At 34.1% G+C, this 20199-nt stretch overlaps 3 protein-coding genes across 4 annotated transcripts; 2 read left to right on the plus strand and 1 right to left on the minus strand.

The window, feature by feature from the left end:
• Window positions 1-245: 245 nt before the first annotated feature.
• On the plus strand, window positions 246-8889 carry LOC143344799 (uncharacterized). The gene is made up of 10 exons (XM_076771238.1): window positions 246-2067; window positions 2146-2348; window positions 2434-2572; window positions 2652-2873; window positions 2990-3091; window positions 5633-6230; window positions 6432-7886; window positions 7959-8151; window positions 8243-8432; window positions 8517-8889. Exons 1-10 carry the CDS (start codon window positions 799-801, stop codon window positions 8574-8576), a joined length of 4431 nt encoding a protein of 1476 aa, XP_076627353.1. The 5' UTR covers window positions 246-798; the 3' UTR covers window positions 8577-8889.
• An 861-nt stretch (window positions 8890-9750) lies between these two features.
• LOC143344437 (ATP synthase F(0) complex subunit k, mitochondrial-like) lies at window positions 9751-10283 on the plus strand. The gene is made up of 2 exons (XM_076770493.1): window positions 9751-9978; window positions 10095-10283. The coding sequence occupies exons 1-2, from the start codon at window positions 9895-9897 to the stop codon at window positions 10173-10175; spliced, it is 165 nt and encodes a 54-aa protein (XP_076626608.1). The 5' UTR covers window positions 9751-9894; the 3' UTR covers window positions 10176-10283.
• A 1001-nt stretch (window positions 10284-11284) lies between these two features.
• Window positions 11285-19522, minus strand: LOC143344436 (FMRFamide receptor-like). Of its 2 annotated transcripts, XM_076770492.1 has the most exons (5): window positions 18652-19522; window positions 16414-16682; window positions 16150-16339; window positions 14169-14332; window positions 11285-14093 (listed from the first exon to the last, which is right to left on the minus strand). In XM_076770492.1, the coding sequence occupies exons 1-5, from the start codon at window positions 18946-18948 to the stop codon at window positions 13739-13741; spliced, it is 1275 nt and encodes a 424-aa protein (XP_076626607.1). In that variant the 5' UTR covers window positions 18949-19522; the 3' UTR covers window positions 11285-13738. The 2 variants fall into 2 exon arrangements, with proteins under 2 accessions (XP_076626607.1, XP_076626606.1); XM_076770491.1 differs by having other exon boundaries at window positions 11285-14332.
• Window positions 19523-20199: the final 677 nt, after the last annotated feature.

Raw genomic sequence — 20199 nt, forward strand, 5'->3', positions numbered from 1 at the left:
TGCAAGACTTTCTTATCAATTAATACATTACACGAATGTACTATGTTTTCGAAAGAAATTATCTCTAAAAAAAAAAATATGTTTTATCATATTAATGATATGTTTTTTTATCCACTGTACATAATTCACTCTTCTACTTTACTTCTATATGACTTTTTTTCTTTCGTTATTTTTCTCTTTAAGCAAAGATTGGTATCTTTTTATTTATTTATTCTGTACATGTATTACAATATACATACAATTTTAAATTTCGACCTCAATATCGTCGAATATCGCGTATCACAATTCATTCGATAGTTTAAGCGGGAAATACTGAAGTTATAAAGAGTTTCAAATTTTGCTGAGTATCGCATGCTCGGTGCATGGTTAGGTTAGTTTAGCAAAGCACCGTACTATTCTGCCGCGTGGTGATTTTGTAGTTTATGCAATATAATCTAAAAATATATTTTAATACAGTGTTGGGAAAATATGGGTATTATAAATTATTCGAAGTTACTTTAAATCATTGATTAAAATTATATTAATTGACAATTTTAAGCTATTTAAATAATTTTCAAACATAGATTTAAATGTTTCAGTTACGTCGCAATTCTGAAAGTTTAGTGGAAGTTATATTACATTCGTTTCGATGTTTTTAGAAAACGCGTTCGTATGCGTACGAAAGAATTGAAGTCAACATATTTTCTAATAAATTGGTAGAATTATATCTACACAAAGTAAAGTCAGACGTAAACAAATGGTTTACTACAAAGCACGAGAATACCTAATTTAAATTGAAGTAATTATAAACCGTTAAAAATGCAAACGAATTCACAGAAACGTGAAAATATTGAGAAAACGATATTAGCGCTATTGCTTTCACGAAAAGAAGCATGTACATTATCTCAATTGTCTAATGATTATTATAAAATGGAAGGTGAGCAAATACCCTGGAAAGCTTTGGGATACCTCTCTCTATTGAATTTTGTGCACAGTTTGTCAAAAACTGTTCAAGTAGAATTTTGGAACAATGTACCTTTTGTAAAAGGTATTGCCTCTGATAAGTCAAAACATGTTAGTAAGTTAGTAGCTGGTCAAAAATGTCAAAAATATCCAATTGGAAGAAAGTTGCATAAACCAAGTCAATATTATCCAGTAACTCCTCCTCCAAAGGTTCTTATATCTAGTGAGACATTAACAAACGTAATTCATATGGTTAACAAATATCCAGATGGCGTGAACAAGGATTTTGTACTACATTATATCCAGTCACAAGTACCTCATGTAAACATTGTAATGAGTGATATAGAAAATCAGTTACGTGAATTATCACATATGATTGGTCAAACAAATAATAAGTTCTTTCCGATTAAGAGTATGCTAAAAAATGGTGATTCTGTGCCACCTATGGTGACTGCTGGAGGAGATGAAGATTCAGACAATATATTTAATTATAATAATGAAGATGATTTTACATTTGTACCTTCTACTTCCATACCTAAGTCACCTTGTACAACATCAAGAACTAAATCTACATCTAATTTTATACAAGAAAGTGTATCTAAGTATCAACATGAAGTTGCAGAATATAAAACTTTAGAACATACATCAATAGTGCAAAGTGACCAAAATAGTTTAGATAATGTGCACAGTTATAATGACAATGTTGAACTATCCAATAATCCAGAAAAGAGTATTCACAAAGAATCCAATAAAGAGAATTCTTCAGATAATGAAGATACTGATTTTATTGTAAATCAAAGAGTTCAATTTCGTTTAGAAAAACTTATTCAGAATAACCCTGATGGAATTTGGTGTGCTGATCTTCCACAAAAATATTTAGAAGAGTACAAATTTTCCTTGAATTACGCAGAATATGGTTTTAACAGTGTTAGAGAATTTGCATCACACTTATCCAACATTTTTCATTGTGTACAACCTTATAAAACAGGAGATTTCATGTTGTATTATGCTAAAAGAGAAATACCTTCAAATAAATCACAGGAAAAACAAAAAGTTGTTAATCTTGCACAATTACATTATATTTATGAAATAGACAATGAAGTTGAAGCACTTCCATCATCATTGGTGAACAGTTTTTGTTTAAATCAAATATAATAGATTTTATTAATTGTTTATAGAAGTCTAACATCTATACATTTTTAGTCACTTGATACGTGTAAGAAAATAATACCGGATGGTGTAGTAACAATCGGAGAAAGTGTAGGACAATTGGATGTTGTAGAGTTAGCAAATGCAGAGACACCTTACATTGAAATTATTGTTGTAGAAGTATTCACTCCATCATTCTTTTGGATACAGCTTCGTAAAAAGCAAAAAGTATTTAAAGTATTTATGGATGATATACAGTACGTATAATTAAAATAAACTTTTGCAATGTACAATATTATTGGATGTTAACTGTTTTGTATATTAATGATTATGTCTTTGTAGTAACTTTTATACAAAAAATCATGAAAAGTATGTAATGCCACCAGTTTTATTAGAAAAGGGCTTAAATTGTGTATGTATGTACAATGGAATATGGCATAGAGGTATAATAAAGAATGTCAACCCAGACCTAAATGTTACTGTAGGTACACAAAAATAGCATAAACTATACATTCACCATCATTATAATAATGACAGTTACTGATATCAATTTATCATAGGTGATGTTTTATGATTATGGCACATTAAAAACATATCCTCCAGAAGAAATACACTACTTGCATAGAATGTTTTCAATTATACCAGCACAAGCAATACCATGTGGTTTAGTTAATACAAAGCCATATAGTGGATCCAAATGGTCTGCAAGTGCTACACATTATTTTGCATTAAGGACATCTCAGATACCTTTGATTGCAACAATAGCATCAATTAATACAGAAGTAATGATACAATATATTTACATATTAATAATTAAGTAAAAGTAATAATGTTTATTACCGACAGTTATTTATTTGGAACAATTATTAATTTGTGACAAATTGCTATTCTTTAATAGGACAATTCCATGTTGATAGCTTTGACTGACACGTTAGAAGAGGAAGATGTGCACATCAATGATTGGTTAGTTGAGCAAAACCTAGCACAACATGGAAAAATGGTTTGTATGAAACGTCGAAACTTTGCATTTCGTTATTATTTAAAATGTCAAGAACGTGCTAAACAAAAATGTAATATAACAGAAGTTTCCAAAATTGTAAAACCAATAGAGTCTACTAAATCGACGGTTTCTAAGAACTGTTCTGAGAATAAAGCAACACTGTACGATTCGAGCGTTGATACAATATCATCGCGCGAAAATAATTTAAAACCTCGTCAAAAAACGAATAACCAATCGCAAAATTTTAGTACTTCTGTTTCCTTTGAAAATAATTCTTCTGTCAGAAAAATAAGCAATTGTAATTCAAATTTTAAAGAGACACCATTAAGAAAATTAAAGATATTATGTGAGAAATTATTTCAAATTCAGCAGAATTCAGAAAATTCTATTTCTAGTAATAATGGTAGCCAAGAATCTAATGATAATGTGACAATCAATGGATCTTCAAGTTCTAGTTTAGAATCGAACAAAAAAATAAGCGAAGTATGGAGTGAAAACGAAGAATATGATATTTTAAAAGAATATACCAATATTCCTAAAATATATGCTCATCATTTTTGTGTACAAGATTCTGAGGAGCTAGATTTAAGCTATACGGGAATGTGTAATACATATAATAGACATAAGGAGTTTAAACATGTAGATTGGTCCGCTATTTTAAAGCATGAAGTACAAAAGAAACAGTACACGCCAAACCAGAACGTAATAGAAAGAGTTCATAAATCAGTGCCATCAAAACGAGACGAAGTACCATTAGCCAAAAGTTGCTTTCTAAAGGCAGTTCATAAAAGTGTTTATTTTGCTGCAGATGATAAAAATATACGTTGGTCGCCGACTGGAAATATTAATAAAATACAAGATAAATCTTCATTAATATTTAGAAACATTCAAAAACATATGGCAAATAAAACAAAAGAAAAGGTAATTGCTATTCCTCAAAAAGTATTAGAGACATTAACAGAAAAGAAATTGTTTACGGAAAATTTGGAATTATCAACAAACATCTCGGAAAGTACGAACGAACCACAATCTAGCAGCTCCTCGCAATGCGATAACAGTCTAATTGCCGATAATCCAAGTTGTTTAACCGACGATAGTATATTTCGTATTAAAAATTTTCAAAGCAATTCTGTTGGTAATGTATCTCAGCCAGAGAATCATTATCTATATATGAAGCCACATATTTCCAAAAAGAAATTGTTACAAATACTATCCACGACACAGTACGTTTCAAGCGATACTTCTGATCTAGATTCGGACGATCTAAGTGTTAAATCAATTACATCATCTCGGGCAAATATTAGTAATTGTGATGAGAAATCTGACGTGAAAGAGTATGAAAATAATGCAAGCATGGATCAAAGTATATCGAATGAATTTGATTTGAAAATTAATGTTAAAGATTTTTCGTATTCTACCGAGATAGAAAATATAGTCATAAATGAAGAAGAATTATCTAAGAATACAAGTAATAGAAATGAATTCAACGAAGATCCAGTATCACCAGAAACACCAGTAGTGGTAGAAAAATCTACATTGATTAAACCAATATTAACACAAGAATTAAGAAGAGAACCAATTTTAATAAAATCAGTAATCACAGGTGAACCATTGTTAGAAAAATCAGTATTGAAAGCGCAAGAATCAATGGAAAAATCGAAAGAAACGAAAGATCTAATACCAATGAGTAAATTATCATCGCCTGACACAATCAATGAAAACTCCAACATACCAGTTTTTAATGATATTGACTTAGAATCTGATGAAGAAGAATGGGACGCACAAATGTCGTTTGCTGGTATGTACGATTTTCTAAGAATTAATCATCCTTTAAATAAGTGTATCGAAAATCATTTGAACTATAAGTCTGATACATGCTCACAAATAGAAGAAATAAACGATTCAGATTTAATTGAGAATACAAATAATGTACACAACTATCAGAAGCAGAAAAGTAACATTCACGAAGACGTATATTCAACAAATAAAATCACAGATAATACTGAACATTCAAGTGCTGAATCTGAAAATATAATAGATCAATATGAGGAATTTGTTGAAAATCAGGCATCTCTGATACATAAAGAAATGAATTTAAGAACAAATAATGAAGACAATGCTTTAACAAGAAGAATTAAGATACATACGTATTAAAATACTATTTCGAATGTACAGTGTTACTTTGTACAGTAATTTTATTCGTTATGTTTACTTAAGTCTTAAATATTATATTTTTGTAACATATTTAAACAGATTATTTTTTTACATTTTTGGGAAAAATATGACCTTTATGTTTTCACAATACTTATATGTACAACATTTTTCATTTTTTTAATAAAAATATTGAAACATGGAAATCAACTGTGTACATTTTACTGTAAACCAATATCTTTACAATACATATATCGATCACATAAAGTGATTCATTTTTCCCAAATTGGTATGTTTCAAATAGCATTTGCATATACATTACAGACATACATACGTACTTCATGAAATATCACTTTGTGTGATCTATTTTGTTACTTCTTTTTTTAATAGGAAGATAAAGTTGATATGAAAAATTTGTTGATTTATGTGGAAGAAAATTTACTATATTCACCGGAAAAATGCTATGCTGCCGAGGTTGATATATCTAATACCAACGAAAACTCTGTACAAAAGTCTAAGAACATGCCTTTGATATCACCTCAAAGTACCTTAGATGATACGCTTTTTGTGTCTACAGCCGAACGCACGTTATCTAACGAATTGAAAAAACTAATACCTATTGAGGAAGAAAATTTACAAGTTCGAACTTCTGAGAATGATTTATTATCTACTATATTTTCTCCAACAAAAACTAACACAAATCCATTCTTACAAGATGACAGTCAGGTTGTATCTGAGATAACTCCAAAAGAATTCATGAGATTGTGGAAAGAAAACTTACAATTACAAATGCAAATAGCTGCAACTTTTAATATACTTTTCAATAAAGTAATAAAGAAGTCTGACATGAACATAGATGATAATCCAACGAAAGATGGAAACATTCTAAATATAACGGATAATACGTTTCTGCATACTAATAAAAGTATCCAAACGGCAGTAAACGATACCGTATCCTCAGTCGCAAATAATTATAATAATCTAAAAGGTACTGTTATGAATTGTTACTTCATGAATTTTGGGAATCCTACTGAGAATTTTGCACTTCCTACCACAAATCATCGACAACTTTCCTTGTATAACGAAAACCTGAATCCAAGTAATTACGTTGATTCCCTTCAAAGTAGTAGTATTCAAAATTCAATTAGGTATTTAAACTCAATATATTTTAACTTTTTTATCTTTACAGAAAATTTTGACGCAGTGTGTCAATCTTTGGAAAATAAGGGAATGTATAAAAACGAAAATGTACCTCAAGGATTTGAAAATATTAATCCGAAATTTAATTTAGATATTCAAAATTATTTTTTGAATCATACGACCGTTGATGTTCCAAAGTCTTCAGAAAAACTTAGAAATAATAATGGACCTTTTAAAGAGACAAATCCTTTTAAACTTAGTTTATTAGGTGAATTACAAATATTAGATTCACAGGAAGAAAATTGCTTAAGTTCTAATCGTTTGACACCTATTTCGAATGAAAATGAAGAATTAGTTATTGAACGTGATTTAATCAATTGTGAAAAAGAAAACTCTAACGTCCAAAGCATAAACCATAATATTCCGGAGAATTTGTTTAGAGATGCGTCGTTCAATCACCACCAATATTTCGATACTAATAGTTCCAGTAACGCAAATAATAATAAAAATAATTCATCTGCATTAAACGCAAAATCCGTTTCTACTGATTATACATGGACTATGGATAATCTTTCTAACAATATGTCAAAAGTTATTGTCAATAATCCGTTTATAAGAGACAGTATTAATAATATAAACGAAACGGAGGAACATGTGGAAACAAATAATGAAAGTGTACTGAATTCTCCACATTGCAATTACAATACATTTGCATATACACCTTCGTATCTCAGAATTAGTTCAAAAGAGCATGTTATGGACCAAGAGCATAAAGATAATCTTGCTCCAGTTTCTTGTAGTTCATTGACAAATAAATCTTTCGTTGATCACAACGTACAGACTATTGATAAAATAAACGAAGAAACAAAATTTTTTACAAATAATGCTACTAATTTTAATCAAACTACACTTACATATAATAATGATTGTACCATGTCGAAAGGAGCTTCTAATTACAATAGTATAAGTAAAAACGATGATACTAGTAATTACGTATCTTCATTATGGTTACCGTTTAATAGTTTCCTGCCACCAGTACCAGTGGTACACAGTGATATAAACACCGACGAAGGCTATTTATCTCGACCGTCTACCTCGCACACTTTATATACACCAACCTTTTTAAAACAAATGAACAATGAAGCAGAACATAGACAGCAATCACTGACTAAAAATTTAAACGAAATATGCGATATACATGCGAGAGATATTCAATGCGAAAATTATGGTACAATATATCCTTCGTATTTTAAGGAAAATAAAGATATAGAAATAGCATGCAGTGATAGTCAATGGCAGAATAATTCGGAAAATGTAACTATGAAAGATACGGAAGTTCAAGTTAATATTGACAATCTCGAAGTAAAGAATTTATATTCAAAAGAAAGCGAGTTAAGAAATATTTGGAAATCGCCTACTTCTAAAGAATCCACATATGCTCATAAGAACCCTATATGTCAAACATATTCATCTGCCAAACGAAAAATATTTTACCAAACAATTAGTACGTTTTACATTAATTTATTAGTCAGTTATTGGTTTATTTTGTTTTTGCATAATTGTTCTCTTATTGTAGAACTACCTAAGCGAACGGTTCACCTATTTCACCATAAAGGAGAAGGGTGGTTATTAGTAGATGAATTTATGAGATTTACTGAATTTCAAACAGTTTCATGTATGTTAGATTTTTTTAATTTTGTCGGCATACATGTACCATTTGAAGAAATTGATAAAAATCAATATTCAATAGAATATATAACATTTTTCAGGTAAATATTATAAATTTAATGCAAATTACTCTTTTTCCTTAAATATTTTTTCTCAGACAGTGTAAAAAACAATAATATAATATTATTTTAGTATCTTTCCAAAGACAATGCAAGATATAACAAACGATATCAATAATTTTCAATTAATATCATTAAAATCAATAGTGAAACTGCTGACTCAATTGAAATTTATTTCTCAAAAGGATATAAATATATGCATAATGCATAATGCTTTTATAAATAAAGAGTTTTTGGATGGATCTGTTACACACGAAATTTCGGTAAATATTGCTGACTTTGTTACTACACTCAAACATAATAATTTCTATGGATATTATTTTCATGTAATATGTACTTTTTTTTAGTTGATCTCAAATGCATATGGACAATTGAAGCAGTATATTGAAAATAAAGTACAGATATAAAGTATTGGGTACATGTTCCTTGATAAAGTATGATAGATATTTTATAATTCTTGATACAACTGTAAAGTTACAACTTTTTTTTTTGTTATTGAAAAATAGTTTAATAAAACGTTTCTCTTATTTTACAATACTTTATGATATTAGAAAATACCATATCGAATTATTAAAGTGCTAGTGATATTTAATTCAGTTATATAAAACGAATACTTTATTAAGTACATAATTGTACAAATGCTATATTATTTTTCAATGTTCTTATCATGTATAATATTTATATTATATATGCACTTACGTATTAAACATATTTTTGTAACTCTGTCTTCTTCTATCTTCTACACTGGAGAGTTGAAGAGAATGACCCTAAATGAAACACAGATTTAGAATCATATAAACTATTAACTAATAGAATTATCAAGAAAATATCATTTATGAATATAAATAACGAATTTTTGTCGTGTCGTAAAAATCATTCAGGATTGAGTTTAGTATTATTTAAACGAACGAAAAAGTAAATTTTTGTTATTTGAAAAATCTGAATAAATTACTAAAAATAATACAACTATTCGTTATCTATGATTTATTATTCAAAATAAAAAGAAATAATAGAAACAATAAAAATTCAAACTAACTTAAGAATCCTTTATATCTATTTAACAATAAGACACATTACACTTGCACCACCGTCGACTTGAATTTAACGTACATTTTTTTTCATGACCTTGACTATACAACGTACCAAAATCAAATACACTTTCGAACAAATTATTTTAAAAAATGAGTCATTTAAAACCGAAACATATTGATAATATATTGTTTTTTAAATAAATAATTAATACAATAAATTAAACGATAAATCGTTACAGTTATAAATTATGATTCTTTATAACGGCTTCTGCGTGATTAATATCCAATCCAATTCGCTCTTTTTAAATAATACGATTATGCGTTACACTTACGTATAACGTTAAAAACATATGCAATTGGCGAAATAAAGTTGTGAAATTCGAACTATCAATCTTGATATTTAAAAAATTTATAGGTAGGACTAAAGAAATATTTTAATACTTACTTTAAACAAAAACTATTGAAAAAAAATTTTTATTCTGACTTTTTTTTATGTAGCGGATATAGGATGCACCCTCTGGCGATGGTTTATCGTACTAGGCGGCTAGATGTGGAAAACAATCGTATTCGTAACGTTACCAATCGAAGTGTAGGTAGTCACTGTACTGGAGCTGCGTTGAATAAGTGACATTTTTTTCTTTCACTTCTGTGATTGTACACGAGGACGAAGTTGCTTTCTTTGTAAAAAAAAACAATGGCTGGTGCAGATTCGCCGGAAGAAAAGTTGACTGGCTTTTCGAAATACTACAACAGTGTCACCGATCGTGGTCGTGCAAATGTAGGTAACCTCAAAGTCTTTCCTTCGTCTTGCGACATTACTTAATTTTCATCTTAAAATTTCGAAAGTTTCGTCGCAATTGCTTAAATTTTTAAACGCATTATTTTTCTTTATAGGTTGCCAAAGTAACGTTAGGTGGTATAGCTCTTTTAGGTCTGTACATCTATTTAAAACCGAAGAAAAAGGCCGCAAACTGAGTCGCCGATGAAAGCTGATAGATGTATTATGTAATAATAATTTCTGTACAATAGCCCTGTTGTAAAATAAAGAAGAAGCAGACTTTTTCGGACCGTTTCTCATTGATATATTGATGGATTATTTTGATGGTTATTCGTACGTCAAACGATTGCGTAAAATGTCGTAATGTCTTATGCTGTTATATTACCACTATTATATTATTTCAGTTTTAATTATCAAAGCTGCATAGATATACTCCAATGTGTATCAGAAATTATTCATAAGTGACAAAGTAAATAAATTTTAAATATAGAACAAGCATGCAACTTCATTCTTTACTTTTGCATAGTGTGGAAACATTTCTTGTCAAAGATAGTGCAAGTACCAAATTGAAAGTTTTTTTTTTTATAAAAATTGTTATACATGTTAAGAAGCAATGGTATGTAATTTCAGTGCAATTTCATTCTTTTAATAATAACTAATTGGGTGTAATAATTGCAGTAATTGTTTGTTATAAATCATATATTGATTAATACTTAAGATGTCACATACAACATTTTTCATGGAGTCAAAGTGTTACATACAAATTAATACCATTGTTAAACTTGATTATTTATTATTAAAGAAATGAAACTGCTCTCAAATCAGATACTACTGTATTCTCATTGTTACATATAACATTTATACAAAAAAAAAATTTTATTTATGTTATTATCCACAAGTATTCTTCAATTATTAAATAGACTATTTTCTTCATTATACAATCGCATCAGAAGTAAGATCAGCATTTATAGTGTTTTCTTTAAGTTTTAGTCATTTCCACACAAAGTATTGTATAAATTAAAGAATGGTAAATACAAAGTTTTCAACAAAATTGAATTATTTTTTATAGAATTTTCACCAAATTAATTTGAAAAATAAAAAATTTCGTTACGCATTTCAGTTAATCTATCCTTAGTCACATATGTTTAAGTAAAAGTAAATAAATAATCAGCACTAATTATAGTCAGATCCCGTTTTTTCTAGGTCCTGAAAAATGTATTTTTTGGCATTTATGAAATTTTCTACAAGAACTCTTCAACTATATTTAGTGTTGGACATAGCAGTTGATGTTAATTAGACAAAATGGTACAAGTAATTCATAGAGTTTATTTTTATGACGACGTGTTTCCTTTTGGCTATACATACATGTTTCTATATACATACGTAATCACAAAGATTTCCAATATAATTATATTTTGATAGAAATTCCATGACTAGAATATAATGTATATTCGTATAGTTCATGTAATTTTTTGTCATACAGCTACGAGAGCGCTTCTTTTTCCCCTGTTTAAATTTAAATTTTGATATTCGTGTAGAATGGGATAGTTTTTCATTCTCGAATTCATGGTTTCCGGATGGATGCTGCGTCTACAACGTTTGCGAAACGTCGGCAAATCGCTGAACCTAAACGCGACATCCATCCGGAAGCCATGAACTTGACTATATGTATACTCAGGCCGCTGAAAGCCTTACATCCTAGTTTTCCATTTTTTTCCCCTCCAATAAAAGAGTCGTTTATAGTACAATTTAGTATCTAGCAAAAATTAGCATAGAACATTTTAAATTCTTATATTTACAATTTATTTTACGTACGCGTGATATTTAAGATGTTTAGTTTTTACTTTAAAAGATTTATGTGCTTTTTCGAGAGTACGTTTTGTAGTATGAAATGATAAATACTTATTTACTTTTAAACAAGATGTATATAATTTAATGAAAGTATATCGATGTTTACGCTTACGAGAAAGAATATAAAAGAATCTAAGAGATCTACTTAGTAAATAGCTTCAGGTACACGTTTGTATTTAATTCTGAAATACCATGGTGTAGTAAACCAGAAGACGCAACAATATCCGCTGCAACTTTTTCCCCCTGTTTCTGATATTACGTGTAAATGGTATGGGTTCTTTGAAGTATAAAAGTGTTATTTTCAATAACACGTAACAGGCATAAAATGTAAATATTTTAAAGGACATGAAAAATGATAATGAAATGTACGGCGTATTTATTTCTCGAAACAAAACAGTGCGTTGGTACAAGAAGAAGTCGTTTTTTTTCTTCTTTGCGCGATACACCATAATATTTCAGAATAATAAGTGCGTTACGATTAACAGAATTGTTTTGTATGCCTTAATGATCTCGACCAGGCATATGCGCAAATATTTCGAAAAAACATTTACGTCGACGGTTCCTTTATAATTTTCAAATGCGAGGACGAATGAATTTTCATTCGATTCAAGTTTTTAAACATTATCCGCATTTGTTGGATGATCCATAGAGCTTTAGGGAGACTTAATACTGTATTCGCGTTTGTATTTTCATTTGCAGACAAACGAATCTTGTGTGTCCTTAAACGTCTAAGAATAACAGGAAATCTACATTTTTTGGTCGCTTCTTTCTTCCATAGTATTTTTTTTTTTCTTGTTTTCGTGAAGGAAACCGATGTCATAGATATAGTTATTCGTGTATCGAGGAAAAGTCTCGGCGTTGGGCGCGATAACATATCAAAATAATATAGTTTGCGGTTAGTATTTACAATTCACTAAAAGTACGGTGTATTATATAATATCGAGGGTGTGTTTTTACACGAAGATCATATTGTCCTACTTACATTAAGTCCTTACTCGTATAAGGTAATCATTCGTCCTGTATCGTTTAACAGCCTAACGATAAACCATGAATAATTTCATTCGATTCTTTATCACAATGTTTGGGTGACATCAAAAATTTTGTTTCTTTTTTTTTTACGTACGTTCAAAATTTCATCATCCCCTTGCTAAATCGCTATTACATTTTCAGCTTCGGAGAATGATGACCTTACACTCACAGAGAAACTCATATTTATTTTGACGCTGAAACGAAGCAGTCACGCGATGCATTTTTAAAGCCATCGAGTTTTCGGAGGTCCGATAATTTGTTAAACGAAACGATAATAGGCAGCTACGGTCGACCGTTTTCCTCGCGTTAACACTTGGACGGCCACTGTCACGTGAATGTGATTTTATTGTTTCAGTCGTAATGTAAAATCGCCATCGTCCGGCCATCAAAGTGTTAACATTAGGATACAGCGAGTGTAAAGGCTTCGAGAATGATAAACTAAGGAATAGAAGTTCACGGATAGATGATACAAAAATTGAGGTAAGTTCGAACTTTGCTTTTCAGCCATTCGTACGGTTTTGAAGCTCGTTATTGAGAAAAACATCGCAGACAGGGCTTGTAAACTGTTATAATATAGATTTAGGTTTACCAGAACCTTTATATGATAGCTTGAAACAATTGTTTTTGCCCTGAATGTAGACGATGTACTCATATCGCACTCTGTTTATTTTCTAGGTGTCACAGGCTGGTCGTCGTGAAATTCGAATCGCGTTCGAGAGTACGTGGAAATGCGTCGTGGATACTGGCACCTGTCTTCCTAAGTATTAAACGATTACAAACGATTACGAGACTTAAGAAGTTCTCCGTTCCAAAAAGACTTTCTTGTTTTCCCTTGTAAGCGCACGAATGGTCGCGACCGACTTCGGAGGAATCAGAACCGTTACAGGGTAGAGTCCGCGTCTCTTTTGCTCCATCCATTTTGGGTGCTGGACGTCCTGGACATCTGACTAGGGCTCCTGACGGGACTTCTCGCGGGATAATAGACACAGGGCCCCGGACTTCCGGGCCTACCCGACGCTTTCAAGCTTTGCCGCGTGCTACCATTAGAGACGTTATTGTTCCTACTGATGGTGCTCGACCTGTTCAGGTGGTAATGCCTGATGGAGTTCCTGAGCTCTATGTTGGTCATGTTGGTGATAATCGACTCGTCGTACGTCTGGAACTCTGGACTGTCCCTGCCGGGCCCGAACAACTTCGAGCTGCAGAACAGCTTCAAAAATATCCTCTTGAACTTCCTGCCGAAAATCACGTAGATAATGAAGTTTATGCTGCTGTTGATCGTCACGAGGAGATTGCCCGTCTGCACCAACCAGATCGGCGGATCGTTCAGGAAGGTCTCGTGGATGTTCGAAGCGAGCGGCAGGATGTTGCAGATCAGGAAAACGATCACCACGCAGAGTAACATCGTCGCTAAACCGATCTCGCGCCTTTGGTGCCGGGACAACTGTTGCAAGTCCCTGTTCGCCTTTCTGACCTGTAACATCGTGTCCTGACGGTTAGAACCGGCATTAATGTAAAAGCCTAAGGCACAATATCCCCCCCAAAAAAATATTCATACGCCCCTTGATTAATGCGTCGATTATTTCTTATTGTAGGGTTGTGACAAATAAAATAGAAACTTTAATTAATCGCTCGTTCGGGGTCGCCGTGGCCCTGGAACGAATTAGGGAGACGCTGAGAGAGTAATGGGGTCGTTCTTCTTTCAGGCAATTCGTATCGAGCGTAAGAAAAATGAATGAGAAGAAAGGTGCCACGTAGAAATAATTAGTGGTTTCCCTGTCGCGGTGAGAAGTGAAAAATAGGAATTGTTCCTGGGGCAAAACCGTTTTCTTTTTTTTCCATTTCCTTTACTTTCTCGGCTGATCGCGCGATCCACGCATTATTTTAGTGGGTGTAGCGAACACGATGCCTCGAGTGGTCCCAGAAGGGGTGTATCTTTACTGCTGGATGCTGGAACCGTCACTTTCGCGTTTTACCGCCGCTTTATCTTCGAAACACTTACGCGGAATCTCTCAGGAATACCGAGTGTACTCGGTCTGTGGAATCTCCCGTTTTATGGAATTCGTTAAACTAGTTTTTATTTACAAAGTTATTTTCTTTTCTTGCATTTCTCAAACGTACTCGATAAATGGAGATGAAATGTAGCCCCCTTCGAGAACTTAGAACCGTACCGAATCATTTTCAAACCAAATCGCAATTATTAATATGCGACTGAGAGGATTTACGACGTTCGAGAACAAATATTAATTTCAATAAGTAGTCGAACGGTTTCCTTTCGCGCAAACATAAACGCGAAACTTGTTCCCGGACACGCGTGTTGCATGAACGTAAAATCGGCCACGATTTTATCCGCGTTATGCAGTTACAGCAGCGAAATGTGTGCGAGTTATGTATGCATCCGTAAACTAGATTTCACGTACGTATGACCGTATGTACGATATTGCGGTAACACGTTAGAAACTGTAACATGCGACGTAAATTATGACTTACCAACCACCACTGTTTACAGTACAACCCCTGGAATGGGTAAACGTAATCCGTTCAATCTACGAATAAAATTAACGTCGAGAGGACAATCTGTAGAATTGCACCGCGATGCGTGTGTATGTTAAAGGCTGAGACAGAGATTGACTGTACGGAGTTACAGTTTATTAGTCAATTAAAATGTTGGAGTTATGTTAGAGAGATCCGTGGAAAAACCCAGCGATTGCTCGTCGCTATTTTTCAATACATTTTTATTACGCTCGATCGATTTCGCGAAGAAAAACGTGAATATTTTTATTTCTATTTATAATTTTTAGGGGTAGGATTCTCGATCCCTCGAAATTTCGAGTTCCCTTTGCAATTTTTTGTCGGCGTCCCCCTTTGAATCGTTCTAAATTCGTCATTGATGTTCGTTAGAATCGAAGGGCTCGGTGTAATTCTCTACGGAATTATGGATATCATGGAACTGGGTTGCAGAGAGAAATTCGCGTCCCCAGGCTTTTTCTCCCTCGTCTACGTTTTCACGCTTCGTTCGCCATATATTCGGGTCGTTCCGGAAGTCCAAGAGTCGTTTGCACATAAATTAAAGTCAGGCGCGCGGTCGTCGCGTCAGTGGATGGTTCATGATTTTTAATCGAATCGAGAAAATTATCCTAGTCGTGATATGACGATATGAAACTGCTACGTAAATATTCCTACCGTGTTAATAACCAAATTGAACACCTCAACAGGTCCCTTGCTGTATACATGCTCAAAGATACTAACGTATAATATTTATTTTTTTCAGTAGCTGCCGATGATGCTCACCCTCAGATAGATGGCCGCGTTGAAGATCACCAGAGCTAAGAACGGAAACAAGTAGCAAATAAAGAAGTACATCCAGTGGACGTAGAGGGTGACGTACAAGTCGTTACTTCTCAGCTCCGCCGGGTACAGGCAGTACACCGTGACGTCGTATTTCCAGTGAACCTCCGTGTAGATGTCTATCTCCCAGAATCTGTGGATAAGTATTCCATGAATATTTCCGTTCGCAAAAACGTAACTGCATGCGTAAGCAGGAGAAGCACTCACTTTGGTAAGTTGTAAATAAGAGAAAACACCACGATAATCAGCACAGCCAGCTGAGCTCTTCCGTACGTACAGAAAGATCTTGCTTTCAGGGGATGGCAGACCGCTATGTACCTCTCCAGCGTCACCGTCAGGGTCAGATACACCGTCGCTATTTGCGCTATGCACGACAACGGGTACAAGAATCGTACGATCTTCGGGTAGACGATGAACTTGTAGTCGAACAGGAGCCCGGTGTACGGGTAAATCGCGGGTAAGCCGTAGATCAATACCTGGAAACGTCACAAGTTTTCTTGCGTTTAATCCACCGGATGAGGCGGTCGGAGCAACTCGAAAATCTGGATTATCGTAGTTTCAGCAAATGAAATCCCGTCCCGAGTTTGTCACTTTTAGATACAGTAGAAGTGGATAGTTTAAGGCGACTATATTCTTAACAGATAAGATGTAAGTGTAAGTTGTTTGCTATTTAGTATCTGTAATATCTATCAAAGTGGTAGCCGTCTTAAATTCTCGACCGCTACTGTAGATACTCGTGCAGTATCCACCCTCGAGGATCTTGATATTGACCTCGGGAAGTTTATTTGGCAATGAGGCTGCGGCGGTTTACATAACCCGGCGGATGGAACGGGGATATATTTTCTGCGAGTAAACAGCTACCCGATTTCACGAGATACTCGGCCATTTCTATCAGAAACCGGCATACGTTCCGATAATTCGAGTCTCGGGGGATTTACAAAGATCGTTTTTGAAACACAAACGGTCGAGGAAGTTTCACGGTATTCGGTTGCGGTTGTACGCGCGCTATGTTAACGACATTTAAATCATGGTCGTACAGAGAGTCGAGTCCGTTAATTCGGGCTTGTTTCGCTGCGAGTTACAAGTTCCTCGAGCTTTCGCATCCGACCACAAGAATAAATTAGCGGGTGCTTGTCGTTGCGTGGATCGTAGCGACCAAGCCACCCAAGAGACCGGCCGTCGGTTGTAAACCCGCGCCAGAATATTCAGCAGGCGAAGCAATAACGAAACGATTCTTTTGTATCTTTTATTCGGTGTTTTACGCTCTCTGGATTTAAGACTCCGCCGCGACCAACCCTTTTAAGGTGTTCTCACGAGCTAAGAAGAGACGGTCGTAATGCTCGCGTAAATTTTTAGAGGCTGTAAAGTCAACGTCTAGCAACATCCGGGTCGAGCTTCTTCCCAAGCACAATTAAAGAGCTTATTTCGGAAACCTCTTAAGTTCCACAGATACGAAGCTGAGAAAGTTACGCTTATCTGATCGTTGCTTGATGCACGTATTTTTAGTACAAAGTATGTTATTATCACCGAGGAATGCACCTAATGAATCATTGTACTTGTTTACAAAACTGTGGGATTTACGCCAACGACGCAGCGAAATCAACAATTATAAAAATAAGACGTTTCGACCATGTGCAGCCAGATAGTCGAAAGGTAATACGACGTATTAATCTAACATTGTTGTCTTGAAAATACCTTTATATTGGATTCTTTTAGATCGTTTCGAAAGAAACTGTTATTCATATATACATATAATTGACGATATAAAGCCGATACGAGAACTCTGCGAAATCTCGGATTTGACCTCAGCAGATTCAGACTATGAATTATTAAAACGAATAATTTGATATCTCCCGGCGAGAAATGAGAGGATCCAGGATAAGACTGGACTCGAAATGTTACATCTACGTAATTTTGCTATAAGGATATTATGGTTAGCGGCACCGAAAGCTTTCTTGAAACCTCTGTAAATGAAATCGGCTTACGAGTCGGAAATATTCATGTTGCTCATCCGCGGTGACATTTTTAATCAAGCCAAAGTGTTTTCCCTTGACGATGCTTTCGAATATTTACAGAAAAATATTTTGCAAGGCTCGATAATTCCTCGCGTCGGATTTATCAACGGTCTTATGAATCAGGATTATTGGCTAGTTGTCCATAATTCGGGAAGCAGGCCTGTCGCAAGGGATTTATTAACGATTACCCAGAGAGCTCGAGAGATAATATATTGACAGGATTTAATTAGACCGGGATGAACACCGTCCATTCCTCCATTCTTGTTAGCATTCAGCGAGCCGATTGGTAGATCATCCATTTTCGTATTCTAACAATTCGTAATCATAAACTGAGCTGACAATAATTCCGTATTTTAATGATGATTTAAGTTTGGAAATAAGCTCTTTAATAGAAAGGCTGTTGTTCGAAGGTAAGAGTCAACGAACTTACCGAAATAACGATTAGCATCGTGTCGCATCTGGCTAGACCAATCAGTAGGTAATTGATCGATGACTTCATCTGCGGCCTCGAGAGGATGATCATCGAGATCGCGTTGCCGAATATGCCGAAAATACCGACCAAGTTCACCAGCACGCCGCAGATGATGAAATTAAATAGAGCGTTCGAATTGATTTCTTGTCTACATTCTAACGTTTCTGATACGTTCTCGTTGGCCGAGAAATTTCTCGATAATTGACCAGCATCGTAATGACTGGTTCCGTTGAAGGCTTCGTAGCTCGTTTCCATCGTTTCGGGCTGCCTTCGTTCCGTTTCTTCGCCTGCTTCTTCATCGGTCCCCTCTGTCGTCCCGTTTCGATTTCACGTCACCATTTTTGGATGATTCTTGGATCGATTACGTTCATTCACGACTTCTTATTAACTCGATCGGTTTTGTTCGTTGGGCAGCCCGGGTTCCTTTCGCGGAGAGAAGCTTTTGCACGGGACGAAATTTGTTTAATCAACTTTGATCCTGACCCTCGTCGCGTTGCTCTTTGATTTCATTAGCGAATACGTAGATTCTCGTGAAAATTTGAGTTCCTTCTTCTCGATTCGACTCTCACTACCTCTTAATTTTGTGAGAGCCGAGGATGAACAGTTTCGGTACCATGATGGAGACTTTAGCTTATCGATGCTTCAAACTGCTATCTCGATTTCCGTGTCTCGGGTCTTTCGTTAAGCGACACTGAATCAATTTCAATTTGCCCGATCCCGATGGAATTCTGGGAGGCTTTTCGTAGGTACATCTGCAACGTCTCCTGATCTTGCAGTAATTGGCGTCTCGCTCTTTCTCTCGAGACCTTCTGGGAAGTTTACCAGAAATCTGCAATTAGAAAGGATGAATTATTTTCACGATAGTCTGTGAACGTTTCAAAATTCCCTCTTACATTGATCAAAAGGATCTGTTATCCGAATTTTAACCGGTTCAATATTGAACAATCATCGGAACTTTAATAGTCATTTATTTATGTTTAATAAAATACGAAATAATGAGGAGATTATTTGGCTCTGATGTACACGAAAAAGCGCGGGATTATCTCTTATTTCACTATGGGATTTGGGGCATGTTGCACTCTCTGTAAATATGCGTATTGCAAAAATAATTTCTTTTCAGTGATCAAAACATGGTTAGGACGTCTTAAAACATGTTTTAACGCAAAAAATTCTTCTAAAAATCTTGATTACTTCCTTTCCCGCCTTCCGGTCAGTCTTATGACGTCACAGAACGCGGGAAGGCTTCTGATTGGTCTGTGGCGCCACGTAGCATCGTTTTGTGCAAGTCATAAAAGGGATCTAGTCGTGTAAAATCGTTAGAAAATCAAAAAGTTTTGCCCTTAGAAAAGAGTGTGCAGTAATTTAGTGTCGATATTGTAATCGTTGAGGGATTGGAAAGTTTGTTGACCTATTAATACGACGTCGAAGGTTCCTACTGTACGATCGTTCGTAAGATGCAAACAGTAGCAGGAAAAAGTGTGGGGTTATCTCTTATTTCACGTATAG

This window comes from Colletes latitarsis, chromosome 8 (assembly GCF_051014445.1).
Source record: "Colletes latitarsis isolate SP2378_abdomen chromosome 8, iyColLati1, whole genome shotgun sequence".
NCBI classification, from domain to species: Eukaryota; Metazoa; Arthropoda; class Insecta; order Hymenoptera; family Colletidae; genus Colletes; species Colletes latitarsis.

What these genes read in the sequence shown, in the direction of transcription:
- LOC143344437 (XM_076770493.1), top strand. Translation starts at nt 9,895, where the DNA reads ATGGCTGGTGCAGATTCGCCGGAAGAAAAGTTGACTGGCTTTTCGAAA. An exon ending in CCGATCGTGGTCGTGCAAAT is followed by an intron (nt 9,979 to 10,094) that starts GTAGGTAACCTC and finishes TTTTCTTTATAG; the next exon opens with GTTGCCAAAGTAACGTTAGG.
- LOC143344436 (XM_076770491.1), bottom strand. Translation starts at nt 18,948, where the DNA reads ATGGAAACGAGCTACGAAGCCTTCAACGGAACCAGTCATTACGATGCT. An exon ending in CGATGCTAATCGTTATTTCG is followed by an intron (nt 16,683 to 18,651) that starts GTAAGTTCGTTG and finishes TGACGTTTCCAG; the next exon opens with GTATTGATCTACGGCTTACC. An exon ending in CTTATTTACAACTTACCAAA is followed by an intron (nt 16,340 to 16,413) that starts GTGAGTGCTTCT and finishes ACTTATCCACAG; the next exon opens with ATTCTGGGAGATAGACATCT.
- LOC143344799 (XM_076771238.1), top strand. Translation starts at nt 799, where the DNA reads ATGCAAACGAATTCACAGAAACGTGAAAATATTGAGAAAACGATATTA. An exon ending in TAGCATCAATTAATACAGAA is followed by an intron (nt 2,874 to 2,989) that starts GTAATGATACAA and finishes ATTCTTTAATAG; the next exon opens with GACAATTCCATGTTGATAGC. An exon ending in TAATTATAATAATCTAAAAG is followed by an intron (nt 6,231 to 6,431) that starts GTACTGTTATGA and finishes TTATCTTTACAG; the next exon opens with AAAATTTTGACGCAGTGTGT.